The sequence below is a fragment of the Carassius carassius genome, chromosome 21 (assembly GCF_963082965.1).
Source record: "Carassius carassius chromosome 21, fCarCar2.1, whole genome shotgun sequence".
In the NCBI taxonomy this organism is placed as follows: Eukaryota; Metazoa; Chordata; class Actinopteri; order Cypriniformes; family Cyprinidae; genus Carassius; species Carassius carassius.
The window spans coordinates 12,571,217-12,585,579 of record NC_081775.1 but is presented as its reverse complement, the minus strand read 5'-3'; the positions used below and the strand labels follow the sequence as shown (position 1 = coordinate 12,585,579).

General features: G+C 34.0%; 2 protein-coding genes across 3 annotated transcripts; both read left to right on the top strand.

Moving 5' to 3' along the window:
• Positions 1-264: 264 nt before the first annotated feature.
• prkab1b (protein kinase, AMP-activated, beta 1 non-catalytic subunit, b) lies at positions 265-5,939 on the top strand. 2 transcript variants are annotated; one of them, XM_059503352.1, is made up of 8 exons: positions 265-344; positions 1,640-1,787; positions 1,916-2,067; positions 3,277-3,370; positions 3,476-3,590; positions 3,665-3,798; positions 5,007-5,075; positions 5,400-5,939. In XM_059503352.1, the coding sequence occupies exons 2-8, from the start codon at positions 1,647-1,649 to the stop codon at positions 5,475-5,477; spliced, it is 783 nt and encodes a 260-aa protein (XP_059359335.1). In that variant the 5' UTR covers positions 265-344; positions 1,640-1,646; the 3' UTR covers positions 5,478-5,939. The 2 variants fall into 2 exon arrangements, with proteins under 2 accessions (XP_059359335.1, XP_059359336.1); XM_059503353.1 differs by having other exon boundaries at positions 313-437.
• A 1,239-nt stretch (positions 5,940-7,178) lies between these two features.
• On the top strand, positions 7,179-14,125 carry LOC132097564 (phospholipase A2, minor isoenzyme-like). The gene is made up of 5 exons (XM_059503354.1): positions 7,179-7,609; positions 12,544-12,596; positions 12,897-13,044; positions 13,152-13,285; positions 13,824-14,125. The coding sequence occupies exons 2-5, from the start codon at positions 12,548-12,550 to the stop codon at positions 14,036-14,038; spliced, it is 546 nt and encodes a 181-aa protein (XP_059359337.1). The 5' UTR covers positions 7,179-7,609; positions 12,544-12,547; the 3' UTR covers positions 14,039-14,125.
• The last annotated feature ends 238 nt before the right edge of the window (positions 14,126-14,363 follow it).

Here is a 14,363-nt window from a genome sequence, read left to right as displayed (position 1 = left end):
TAGGCTAAAGCACATTATATAATACATAATACTTATAATTGAATAAATATGATGGTATTGCTATAATAAACTCATAACCTAAATAATGTTTCTATTAGTGTAATAACCCGTAGTCAAAACGGAACTTTTTACACAGTTTATTAATAACAAGCAGATTACACTGCTTTAATTTGTAGCAAACAAACATGTGAATAATATACATATAAGTTTGAGACAGAGCAAAAAAGACCGTGCTACAAAAGTAGCAAATGTGTTACGTCTTCCACCGGTTTAACTCACGCAGAGCTCGCCGGTTATTCCCCCTGTCCCGACCCGAGCAGCAGCAGCAGCAGCAGGCGGAAGAGGTGTGCTTAACATTTAACCTTTTTGTGAGGCAATGTGAAAATGGCGTTATGAAAAGTATAGTCGCGAGCTACAGGCAAATAAAGTTTTCAGAGGTAAGAGATTTATTCACGAGGGAAATCACCACAGTCCGAGATGAAACGAAGATACACTGAGCTCGTTTCTGTAGGCGAGACTTACACGCAAGAACAGGAGCAAAGAAAAAACGATGTCACAGAACGACCAAAGAAAACAACATCCCTGTTTTTACTTCCTTGGTATTTCTAGGTTAGGCTATTCAACTGTTGAATCGGCCGCGTAACTCCAAACTGCTAAAACCGCACAAAAACTTACGTTTAGGTGATTTCCAAAACAATATAAACAGCGGTTAAAGGTTAGGTTACTTCACTAATCGCTCGTATTGCATTGTTAGTGAACCGTGTGCGTATTTTAACAACGTCTTATTTTAAGGAATTATACATCTGTCAAATTACGTTCCTTAATGTGAATATAAAGGTAGTTTTCGGCTGCAATCTACAGTCAGTTCGTCTTGTGGAACGCAAACTGTTCTTTGGCGCCTCTAGCACATTTAGGCTAAACGACGATTATCTGAAAAAGTTAAATAGTAAGGGTTTTGCCATATTTGTCGTATGTGATAAGTAAAACTTTAATGAATTGAAAATAATTAAATTTTTCTTATTGTCGACTTACCATCCGATACTAATCGCGAGCATCCGCTTGGTTGTTATGGTTACCAGATGAACGCTTAGGTCGAGACTCAAAATCAATAATTATTAATACTACTTTTATAGTTACTTAAACGTTGCCAGCTCCCTTACTTTAGAAATTATTGTATGAAAAGAACATTATTACCATACATTAAACATTAAAGGGATAATTCACCTGTTTGTCATCATTTGCTCACCCTCAAGTTCTTTCAAACTTTTTTCAAAGTTTCTTTCTTCTACTGATCACAAAAGAAGATATTTTGGTACACTGGTGACCAAACAATTGACAATAACCATTGACTTTAATAGTATTTTTTGCCGTACTATGTAAGTCGATGGCTACCGTCAGCTATTTTGTGAACAGTTAAATTTTTTTTAAATGTCTTCTTTTGTATTTAACTGAAGAAATAAGCTCATTTTTGGAGCAACTTTAGGGTGAGTAAATTATAACAGAATTTACATTTCTAGGTTGACTATCTTTTTAGAAATGAACTTTTAAGACAACGGGTGAATATACTTTTGAGTGAGATGAATTGTGAAGAAAGCTCTTGTTCAAAACTGGAAGTCTCATTAAAATGCATGTAAATAAGGAGCGGCATGGGCAACACCAGCAGTGAGAGAAGCGCAGCGGAGAAGACGCAGAGGCGAGAGACTCGTGGTGGCAAAGATGGCGCTCGACCCAAGATCCTTATGGACAGTACGGAGGACGGAGACATCTTCCAAACAGATGATGCCAAGGTGGTGTGGTTACAGTGAAACATTAACCTTGAAAACATGCTCCTTAACTCATTTATTGCAGCAATATCTGACTGCTCTGCTTATAGTAGCTGTACACACCTCATCCATCTTTATCTCTGTCTTACTAGGAGTTTCTAGCCTGGCAACATGATCAGGAATCAGATGCTAAAGTCGTGCCATTGGAAAGGCCCACTGTGTTCCGCTGGAATGGTCCAGGGAAAGATATCTACTTGTCTGGCTCCTTCAACAACTGGTCCAGCAAAATCCCCTTGACTAAAAGGTGAGTGCTGACAGATCATTAGATCATTACAATGACATAGTAGACTATGTTAGCACAGGAAACACAGCAGGAGGTATTTGCATCATCTTAAAAATTATAACGCTAAACGCTCCACAAGGTGCTGTTAGTCAGCTGGTCCTCGATAGTGGGTCTGTTCAGATAGACTCGAAGGACAGCAGGGGAAAATGAGAAGCTAAATTCAAATAGCAAGATGCATTTGAAGGAGTAATCCATATTTAATACATGTTAAGCTCAACTGACAGCTTTTGTGGTGCAGGGTCGATTTGCACAAATATGAATTTTAATGAGACATCGTAATGCCTAAAACCACTAACCGTAAAATGATGAGAAAAGAAAATAATTAATGTACACTGCTGTTCAAAATTTTAGGGAAGTTTCTATGGGGGGGGGGGGTATAAAATTAATCAAACGTGACAATAAAGTCTTAAAAAAAATATTAGTAAATGTTTCTTGAGCAGCCAATCAGCATGTTAGATTAATTTCTAATGGATCATGTGACACTGAAGGCTGGAGTAATGGAGTAATTAATAATATATATTTAAACAAAAAAAGTTCACAATATTGCAAAATCTCACAACATTATCTTTTACTGTTTTTGTTTTTTTCTCAAATCAAATAAATGCAGCCTTAGTTAGCTTAATAGTCTTTCAAACCCATTGTAGAAAATCTTACAGATTACAAACTTTTGAACTGTAGTTCAAATAAAAATAAATTTCTTTAATTTCTGCTTTTAAATTCTCTCACTTTCAAATTTTCTCTCACAAACTAACTTTGTGCCGCCCACAAATGCTGTTGATTGAGCTGAACTCGCAACAAATCCAGAATATTCTTATTATTAAGGGTTATTGTACATAATTGTCTAGCTTCACACATTTCAAAAGTGAACAGAAAACGTTTAATTGTTTTAATATAACACGAGGACACTCTGTCTCTCTGATACTGTAGTTTTGGCATGTTTAATCACTAAAACTGAAAAATTAAGACAACTGTGCTTTTACATGCTCAACACTAGGGGTCAGTGTGCACTTACAAGAACCTGGAAAAAAAAACAACTGAGGACACTGGTGATCTCATGCTGAAAGAAAAAAGGCATATTCCAGAATGTGCCTCCTTTTCATTTTCTCAAAGTAGAAAGTGGAAAGAACCTTCCACTTGCTTTTCCTTACTGTTTTGATCTCCTTTTAACAGTCATAATAATTTTGTGGCCATAATTGACCTGCCAGAAGGTGAGCATCAGTATAAGTTCTATGTGGACGGACAATGGATATTAGACCCCAAAGAGGTGGGAAAGAGTTTCTTATAGCATTTGTTTATCTGATAATCCTCATTCAGTAGTATATTTTGAAACCTGTACTTGCATTGTTTAATTAAATCTATTTTCTTCTAGCCTGTTGTGACTAATAAGTCAGGTGTGATGAATAATGTCGTTAAAGTGAGGAAAACAGACTTTGAGGTTTTTGATGCACTGAAGACAGACTCTGAGAAATGTGCCGACATGTCAGGTAAGTATAAATCTATTCACTCTTAAGCTACTGAAATATGCTACAGGTTCTGATCTTCTGCTTTTTTCTGTCAGACTTATCCAGTTCCCCACCTGGACCTTACCATCAGGATCCGTACTCAACCAAATCAGAAGACAGACTGCGCTCTCCTCCCATACTGCCGCCACATCTGCTGCAGGTGCTCCTCAACAAAGACACTGGAATCTCTGTAAGTACTGCTCTGCTATATCCTAAACATAAACTTGATCAGCCAATGACAGCAGCTGCTCACTGTTTTTTTTTTTATTATTATTTAAGAAGTCTCTTATTCTCACCAAGGCAGCTATATTGTGAAATTATTACACTTTAAGATAACTGTTTTCCGTCATCAGACATTACTCCAGTCTTCAGTGTCACTTGATCTTCAGAAATCATTGCAATATGCTGATTTATTTTCAGTGCTGGAAGCTGCTGTGCTGCTTAATGTTTCTGAAACCTGTGATAATTTTCAGGATTCTTTAATGAATGAAAAGTTAAAAGGAACAGCATTTTTATATATATACTTTATATATATATACTCTAAATAAATCTTTACAATCACTTTTTATTAATTTAACACATCCTTTCTGAATAAATATATTAATTTATTTCAATAAAAATAAAAAAATTTTTATCAAACAATCCTGAAAAAATTATCATAGGTTCCAAATATATATATATATATATATATATATATATATATATATATATATATATATATATATATAGCAGCACTACTGTTTCCAATATTGATAATAAATCCGCATATTAGGATGATTTCTGAAGGATCATGTGACACTGAAGACTAGAGTAATGGCTGAAGGAAATTCAGCTTTGCATCACAGAAAAAAGGTAAATTATATTATAATAGAAAAACATTATTTTATATTGCAATTATATTTTACAATATAACTTTTTAAAATTAAATGTAGGTTTCTTAAGCACAAAATCACATGGCAAAGCAATATGGCAAAATTACTAAACCTTGTATAAAAATGTTAAATTTTAGCAATTTTAGAAAAGTAATCTAAAAAAGTGCATTCATTATATTAAATAAATAATGTAATATTATTTAAAAGAAATAGAAAATTAACAATGGTGTATATTTTTGTTGTTTTGGTTATTTATTTAGCTAGCTAGCTTTATGGAACATTAAAATATTTCCATTACTTAAACGCTTCATTTGGGTTTTCTAACACACATGAAATCTGATGTTAACCGAGCAAGTGCTTTGATAGGAGCTCAACTCTTTGTAAATACAGTGCTGCAGTTAAAGCAGTTCCTTTTTGGGCTTAAAGAGATAAAAGATAAAGAGCCTATGGTTGGAAATTGCTGAGTGTGGCAAATTTTAGAAAGCAGAGACTTTCCCTAACTTGTTCCCATGTCTGCTTTTAACAGTGTGACCCAACCCTGCTGCCTGAACCAAACCATGTGATGCTCAACCACCTGTACGCCCTTTCCATCAAGGTCTGGCAGGAAACTACACACATACTTCAGAAATTCTCAAATAATGTCCACACCCTCAATGATAGTTCACTCAAAATCTGTGTGACATTATTTTTATTTTTTTTCTATGCAACACAAAAGTAGATGTTGCTGTCCAAAAATAACAAAAGCACCATAAAACTATCATTACTTTAGTAGAAATGAGTGAGTAATGAGTTATCAAGTGAATGAGATGTATTTTCAAGTGAACTATCCCTTTAATCATATTTATTTTGCATATGGTAGAGCTGACCAGCATTTTCAGTCAATGTCACTGATGTGCATCTGTTTGCTCTCCTCACACAGGATGGCGTGATGGTTCTTAGTGCAACACACCGCTACAAAAAGAAGTATGTGACCACGCTGCTGTACAAGCCTATATGATCTCAATCCACCAACACTATTCTCTCTGGTTTCTGCCTTATACCACTAAATGTTATTCATCGAAGAAAGGGACCATACCTATCAAACGTCACCAAATGCATGTGTCTCTGTGAGTTTATATTTGTGTGTTTCTGAATGTCAGCGTCCCACCCAAAAACCAATATCTACAATGTTTGCCCAAATAATGAAATGCGTTTGCCAAATGTAAAAATATCAGCTTGCAGACGTGTTTTGTATGTGGCTTTTCAGTTTATGAATTTCAAAATACTCTTAGATCATTCAAAGGACATCTGTGATGTCTGTTTTCATCTTTTCTTAGAGATCTTGATTCATGGGATGTTAGTAAAAGACATTTAATGTGAACATTCCCATCATGTTCCTTTGGATTTAGAAAATCTGCAATTAAAATGATACCTGTTGATGAATGGACCATTGTGTTAATAAAATGCACACTAAAACATTGTTTGTGTATTGTTTGTTTACATTAAGCAATCACACACTAATAGTGTATTTTCTTGGATAAGCTCTACTTTTTAACTGTTCTGCTGCTTTAATATGAGCACTACATATCTGTCTAGATCAGGGGTCTCCAACCTTTTTGTGAGTGAGGGCTCCCTGAAGGGATAAAATAGTCTTGAGGGCTACTTGTTTGATATAGGCACACGCACGCACACACACACACACACACACAGTTTCAAGTTTTGAAAAATACAACAACAAACAGTAATATTGTTAAGTATTATGACTATTGAATATATAATTACCGTATATACCCGAATATAAGACAAGTTTTTTTGTCCTAAAAATAGGCGTTTTTGTCCTAAAAAATGTGGGGTCATCGCGATATAGACAAAATCACGGGGGAAAGGGAGAAAGAACAACGGCATAAATATGAAATAGTGACTGAATGATATACTTTACATACTTGCATGTAAAATTAGAAAAGCAACATAATATCTGTGTTTAACTAAATTAAAACGCTGCTCCTCTGCCGCGCGATATGCAGAGAGAACAAGAGAGGTGCGCGCACGAGACGCAGAGCGAGCGAGAGAGAGAGAGAGAGACAACAGAGAGACAGAGAGGTGCGCGCGCGCGAGACGAAGAGCGAGCGAGCGAGAGAGAGAGAGAGAGAGAGAGAGAGAGAGAGAGAGAGAGACGTGCAGATTCTAAATATTTTAAATTATTGAATTATTTTATTATGTTTTAATGGTATATGAAATGTCACCGCGGGCACCACGTTGGAGACCACTGGTCTAGATGGATACGATGCATTATGTTAATGTTTTTCTCAATGCACGGTTTTCTTTGTCACATTTTGGGTTGGTAGGTGTTTTTTGTAGTGATGTTGAGAGTGTTGAAAGTCCTGCTAAGCTAAACTAAATATTTTTGGTATTCATCTGTACCTCACCAGTCTGGCATGATGAGCCTTGAAAACAAGCTTATCAAAGTTAGTGTGATATTGTTTCGTGATTTGGAATCCATCCTAAAAAAGTTCACACTAAGAAGTTTCACCAAAACAGTAAGAAGTTTTCAATAAGACTGTTATGATTTATCATTGCACAATACAAAACTGTGATTACACAATATCCAATAAGGCACTGAAGATTCTTATTTGATCTCAGTAAGAGGACTGTAAAGTGGGGAAAAATAAAAAGCTAAATACTGTATGTTATGAATGCATTTAAATAAACAATTTCAGTTTTTATACCTAAACTGAAGCATATGGGCAGAGAAAGGAAAATGTCACCCATTACTGAAAAGACTTGGCAAAATCGGATGATAAATGTATTAGTGGATTGCATTAATCTGTCTTACTTTGAGATGTGATGTTCAGTTAAAGTCTTTTTTCTCTGTCATAAAGGCATATGACAGCTTTAATGAAAAATGCAAAGTATGTAATGCACCAAACTAGTCGACAGACTGGTTGACTTCACAAGATGCTCACATGTAGAAAAAAAAAAAAGTTTTTCTACCAAAGGAAGGCTGTCAATTTGAGAAGAGACAGTTTTATGTTGCAAGTCATATTGATTGACATAGTGCTTTAGCTCGCTACAGTAGAACAATCCTGCTTGGAAAATTACAGCATTTATTGCATATCATTTAACCAGAGAGGAAGCCTTTGGAAATTGGAGGTAAGCTAATGAAACAATCATTGTTATATTGAATTTATATTTTATTATACTGACTTACGAACATTATGATTAAACGGTAGCATGCAAAGGTGTCATAATAGTCAGAAATACATCTGCGCTGTTAATGTACTGTACAGTAAGATCATAAGCTACAATTATCCCACATGTTATTTTAGTCATTTATAATAAATGAAATTAAATTAGAGGAAAGAGTGTTGTTAACTGTGATTGAAAATGAATTTTTTTTTTTAGAAATTATACTACCTTGCTCTCAATATATGGATCAATTTGAATTGAATTGAATTGAATTGAATTAATCTTTATTTCGAACAATTCATAAAAAAATAAAAAATAAAAATGACAGCAATTCATAAGAAATATCCATATAAATAAACAAACATGTATAACATAATAATATAATATTCAACCTGTTCGAAAAGGGATAGTTAGAAGCCCTAGGCTTATCAAAAACTACCCCCAGTAACTACCCAAACCAATTCACAATCTAACAAGAAAAATTAACATAACATTTTAAATAATACAACAACAAAAAAAATACTAAATTAAGTAAAGCGTTATCTTAATATTAAGATGAAGAAAAAAGCATATACAAAAAACCATTATCAAGCATTCTTTCCCACCATAATGAATTATCATTCACCCTCTCCATTTCTATACTTATCAAGCATAAAACTTTTGTACCTTTTTCTAAATTGCAACATATTAACACTTTGTTTGATTGAACTGCTCAGACCATTCCACAGAAGCACCCCACAAATCGAAACACACATACTTTTGAGTTTTGTCCGAGTCCTATGTTGACTCAAATTTAAATTTAAATCCCCTCTCAAGTTATAACCCCCAACCCTATCTGTAAATAACTGTTGTATGTTTTTAGGCAACTGTTTATTTATTGCTTTATAGATTAATTGAGCAGTCTTAAGTTTAACGAGATCTTTAAACTTCAAAGTGTGCAATTTTAAATATAGTAAATTAGTATGCTCAAGATAACCTACCTTGTTTACTATTCTAATAGCTCTTTTTTGTAATGTACTTAATGTTTGTAAGGTGGTTTTGTAGGTGTTACCCCATACTTCAACACAATAATTTAAATAAGGCAACACAAGTGAACAATACAAAATAAAAAGTGCTTTTTTACTCAATACATGCCTTGCTTTCCCCATTACTCCAATACTCTGCGCTACTTTTGTTCTAACGTATTTGATGTGTGGTTTCCAACAAATTTTATGATCAAGAATCACACCCAAAAATTTGTTTTCATAGACTCTTTCTATTTTAACATTATTAATCATAACTTTTACTTGCGTGTCAGTTTTACGATTACCAAAAAGCATAAATTTGGTTTTATCTAGATTTAATGATAATTTATTTAAGTCAAACCATATTTTTAATTTATTAATTTCTGATGTGACCCCTTCCAACAGCTGCTTCAGATTTTCCCCTGAACAGAAAATATTAGTATCATCAGCAAAAATCACAAATTTTAGACGGTTAGTCACACTACATATGTCATTTATGTACATTATAAATAATTTTGGACCCAATATTGACCCCTGTGGTACTCCACAGGTGATACCCAAACAATCTGATCTGAACTCCCCCATTTGAACAAATTGTAGTCTGTTACTTATCTAACTTTTCATCCATGTAACTTTTCATCCAATCTAATGCAATTCCTCTGATACCATACTTTTCCAGTTTATTGATTAACAAACTATGATCAATTGTATCGAAAGCTTTTTTTAAATCAATAAATACTCCCACTGCATATTGTTTGTTATCTATAGCACTGGTAATGTCTTCAATTAACTCCATAATTGCCATTGATGTAGATCTGTTTGACCTGAATCCATATTGACTATCAACCAATAATTCATGCTTCTCAATAAAATTATCCAATCTGATTACATACAATTTTTCTAATATTTTGGAGAACTGAGAGAGTAAAGACAATGGCCTATAATTTGTGAATTTATTTTTCAATCCAGATTTATATAGTGGAATGATTTTAGCAATTTTCATTTTGCTTGGGAATACACCTGTTTTGAAAGACAAATTATAAATATGAGTTAACGGTTTAACAATTGCACCAATGATTTCCTTAATTAAAACCATATCAATATCATTCACGTCTGTTGACTTTTTATTCTTACAATTATTTACAATATCAATAATCTCAATTTCCTCAGCTGGTTTCAAAAACATAGAGTAAGGGTTACTGTCTAAATAATCCACTGCCTTCACCTCACCTTCAGTCAGTGGATTTTTTATTACATCAGCCAGTTTTGCTCCCACACTTACAAAGAAATTGTTAAACCCATTGGCCGCATCTTTCATATTGTTTAAAGTCCTCTCATTATCTATAAAATACAGAGGGTATTTATTATTCATTGGTCCATTCCTTATGATATTATTTAGCACTTTCCATATACCCTTGATATCATTTTTATTATCATTTAATATTTTATTATAATAATCTTTCTTACTTATCCTCATGATACTGGTCAATTTATTTTTATATCTTTTGTATTTATACTCAGCTTCTTTGGTTCTGTGTTTTATAAATTCTTTGTACAAGGTGTTCTTTTTTTGCAAGCATTTTTTAATCCCTTTGTCATCCATGGTCTCTCTTTAAATTTGTGCTTTATGGTAAATTGATTTATCGGACAGTGTTCATCATATAATGATTTAAAAGTAGACAGAAATGTTGCGTATGCATTATTGGTATCAGTCTCATCATACAATTTTTTCCAATTATATGCAAGTAATTCTCTTCTGAGTGTATTTATTGATTCAACAGTTCTGATTCTCCTGTAACTAATCACCTTAACTTCCTTATACTTCACATGATCACAAACACACATCACAAAAACTGGCAAATGATCACTTATGTCATTTAGTAACAACCCACTCATTAGACTATTGTCCATTCGGTTTGTGAATATATTATCTATTAGAGTTGCACAGTGTGATGATATTCTGCTTGGTTTTGTTATAAGTGGGAAAAGACTCATGCTAAACATTAAATCGATAAATTCATCTGTCAGTTTATGCTTACTGGGATTTAAAAGATCTATATTAAAATCCCCACAAATGAACACCGTTTTTTGCTCATTCTTAGTAAATAGACTTTCCATACTGTTCATGAACATTTCGATATTTGAACCAGGGGCTCTGTATACACAGCTTACAATTACATTTTTCTTTTTTTCCAAATTTGCTATATTTGGATTACATAACAGATATACACAATTCAGAAATAGATAAAATGCACAGTAAATGGAGCCGTGGTGTTAATGCAGGTTGAATATTCATGGTCTTGGGGTCTAAATCTGTGTTTTGAATCATTTAGCTTAGGTAGTTTGTCTCATGAGAATTATGTCACAGTGTTTATTTTACTGCATCAAGAGAAAGGTGTGTTTTAGTTGACATGTGAAGCCATGTCACACCCAACCAGCCTCAGTTCTCCAACACGCCTTTATTTATTCAGAAGACTAGTGAGGAATTAAACTATACAGCACAAGCATTGTGCACAAGAAGATTTGTGCCAATAATTAGAGGTGAAAGGTTGTAAGGGATGTGAAGTTTAGAACAATGGTGCGCAAGACAGCTTGTAAAAATAGAGTTTGGGTTGGTATATGGAAATTTTCATGTAATGTTTAAAACATGACACTATTTTATCCAAAGCATTATGCACATTCTCTCATCTGATCTCCATGGCCTTTCTGAACACGCTTACAGTTTTTCTCAGTCGCTTTGCTACATTTTCTCGAATCAAACTCACAATTTGCAAAACAGTAAGTGCATTTCTCAAAACAACTCGTACAAATAGCAAAACACAATGGATTACCTGCAAAAGCCAGTCTCTTGCTCAAAATCCTTAGTTCATCTCTCAAAAATAAATATCTGTGTCAATGAACATGTCAGTGCCATCGAATGACAAGTCCTTGTGTCATAGTTTACGGATGAGACAGTCAAATTGCTTAGTCATGTTGTCAATATAACAGTGTACTCTGGAGGGATGTTCTGATGTAAACTATGGCAACATTTTGGATATTGATGGGATATTGATTGAAAGAGACTGGATAGAATTCCCAGTTACACTTTTACTAGTGGTCTGTCCCAAAAAAAAAAAACCTTTACAATGTCATTGTGATATAGAAAAGGAAAAATAAATATGGGCACAAAGATGAAAATAAGTCAATTGTCAGAATTTGTAACTCTTGTGTTGTCCTCTGTCTATACAGTATAAGGTTTCCAACTGAAGATTCATGAGATGAACCTTTGAGCTATTTCAGAGAAATGGTTTATCATTGGTTTATCATCTACATTCTCTTCATTAGTAAATATTCACTTGCACAGTTCATGTCCAAATTGACAAAAAGTCTAATAATAATGTGTAAAAAAAAAAAAAAAAAAAAAGTTTGCTTGGCAGTTTATGACAACTAGATTAACCATTTTGCATTTAATGACTTATACGATGAACTAAAGACCTGATGTTTTGGGGGGTAAGACTATTGCACAGAAAACTATATAATACATTTTGAGCAACATGACATTAGCAACTGATAATGTAGGAAACAACAGAGAATTGTACATAATAATTTGCAATGATGTACCAAAGCATTTGCAACTTGTTCAAAGAAATGAGAAACTGCTTTTTTGGTGTGCACAAGTGACACAATGATGTGAGAATTGAACAGGTAGTTTTGAGAAATTCAATTCTGATCTGAGAAATGTACCAAAGTGATTGAGAAAAACTGTAAGCTCCAGGATCTCAGACAGGAGGCAAAAATCTGCTGCAAATTTCTAATCTCTGAGAAATCTCTTATTTCCTTATGTTTGAAAAAACAACAGTAAAATTAATGTAGCTACAATAATATATACAATATGACACTTTTGGCTTCTTGCAGTGGTATGGCTGTCTATCTCACATTCTTGATCCTTACCGTGACTCTGCCAACATGTAAGTACTCTTAACCATAGCCTTCTTAACAATGACACAGTGATTCATTACAACTTTTTCTAATTTCATGTGAACCGATTTAAACAAAATTGACACATTTGTTTAATACAATGCATCATTGCTGGAAAAATAAAATAAAATTTAACTTAAGAGACCCAAAACTTTTGAATGGCAGTGTAAATAATGCAACAGATTCGAACACGCTAGCAGATTGTTCCCGTCAGTAGATTTGTTTCAGTACTCAAACTGATTCAAAACCACATTTAGCACTTGAGTTTACCAGTGATATCTCCTCTGTAGCTCATCTGAACAGCATTAAAAACTTGCTACAGTTTGAGGACATGATTGAGTGCACATTACCAGGCAGTTCACCGCTGCTGAACTATGCAGACTATGGCTGCTATTGTGGTTTAGGTGGATCAGGGACGCCTGTTGACCAGCTCGACCGGTTAGAGTATTATATTATATTTTGTGAGAATGTTTTAGTGTTTATCACACAGTTTTTGTTCTGAATAATTGTGTATTATTAATGTTCTTTCTCTAATGACCTGGTAGGTGTTGTTTTACCCATGATGCCTGCTATGGCACAGCAAAGACCCTTCAGTCCTGCTCATCAGTGTTTGACAGTCCTTACACAAACACATATGACTACAAGTGTGATAAGAATACTAAAACGATCATGTGTTTGGGTGAGTGAAAATGCGGAGACGTCAACATGAAGAAAAAAAATATATATCAATATCAATATACATCGGTTGAGTGAACGAATCAATGACTCACTCAAACTTCCTGACTGAACCAGTGTTGTTGAACGAATCGGTTGGTTCAATGGATCAAACATAAAGGTCACGTTGGCTATAACTGCACAAAAATGTCATGAAATTCCCGGCAAATAATACAAAACTGACAGTCTGTTTGAAATTGACATATGTAGTATACAACCAATGGAACACAATTAACTGTTGTATAAGTTAATTTTATAGAACATAATTCTGAGCTTTTTTCTAAAGAGTACAGACAAATATACTGCAAAAAAAATATACTGTCTTATTCATCACATTTTAAGTGTACGTAAGTGTGTTAATAAACAGTCTTTAAAGTGTACTCTGGGTGCATTTACGTGGTCTTGTGTTTTATTGTAGTCTTATATTATCAAGTAATAGCTGAAGTGCATATTTAGTCAAATTAAACACACTCCTTTATACAACCTCTCTTTTTCTCTTTCAGACAGTAATAATGACTGTGACATGTTCATATGCAAGTGCGACAAGGCTGCAGCGGAGTGTTTTGCTCAGTCCCCTTATAATGCCTCCAATAATCATCTGCCCTCGAGTGTTTGCAGCTCAGCTTCCAGAGAGACCAGCAGCTTTCTTATCACTCTCAATACATTCACAGTCACTCTCATACTCCTACAACACAACAAAATACCTTGCAATAAGTGAAATGTGCATGCACTGAACATAACTGTGTTATTTCTTGTCATTTTGGTACTTTAAAACCCTTTTGTGTGCCGACAGGTCTTTTGCATGTACTCAAGCATTTTGTACATTTTTCCAAGCCTTCTAAAATTCTCATGCATTTTGTGGAAACTGAATTCTTCTTGTAGCAGCTGTGCAAATTGCAAACACATGCTGACATTCCCAAAGATGAAAACACACACACATGCGTTTACTTAGCTATCTAAATGGGGACATTCCTAGGCATAATGGTTTAATACTGTATAAACTGTATATTCTATTGTCTTACACAAACCATACCCCTTACAGA

Excerpts from the sequence above, each read along its gene's own strand:
- prkab1b (XM_059503352.1), top strand. The coding sequence starts at position 1,647 with ATGGGCAACACCAGCAGTGAGAGAAGCGCAGCGGAGAAGACGCAGAGG. Across the intron at positions 3,799-5,006 it reads ACAAAGACACTGGAATCTCT|TGTGACCCAACCCTGCTGCC; the intron begins GTAAGTACTGCT and ends TGCTTTTAACAG. Across the intron at positions 5,076-5,399 it reads TGTACGCCCTTTCCATCAAG|GATGGCGTGATGGTTCTTAG; the intron begins GTCTGGCAGGAA and ends CTCCTCACACAG.
- LOC132097564 (XM_059503354.1), top strand. The coding sequence starts at position 12,548 with ATGGCTGTCTATCTCACATTCTTGATCCTTACCGTGACTCTGCCAACA. Across the intron at positions 13,045-13,151 it reads CCTGTTGACCAGCTCGACCG|GTGTTGTTTTACCCATGATG; the intron begins GTTAGAGTATTA and ends ATGACCTGGTAG. Across the intron at positions 13,286-13,823 it reads TAAAACGATCATGTGTTTGG|ACAGTAATAATGACTGTGAC; the intron begins GTGAGTGAAAAT and ends TTTCTCTTTCAG.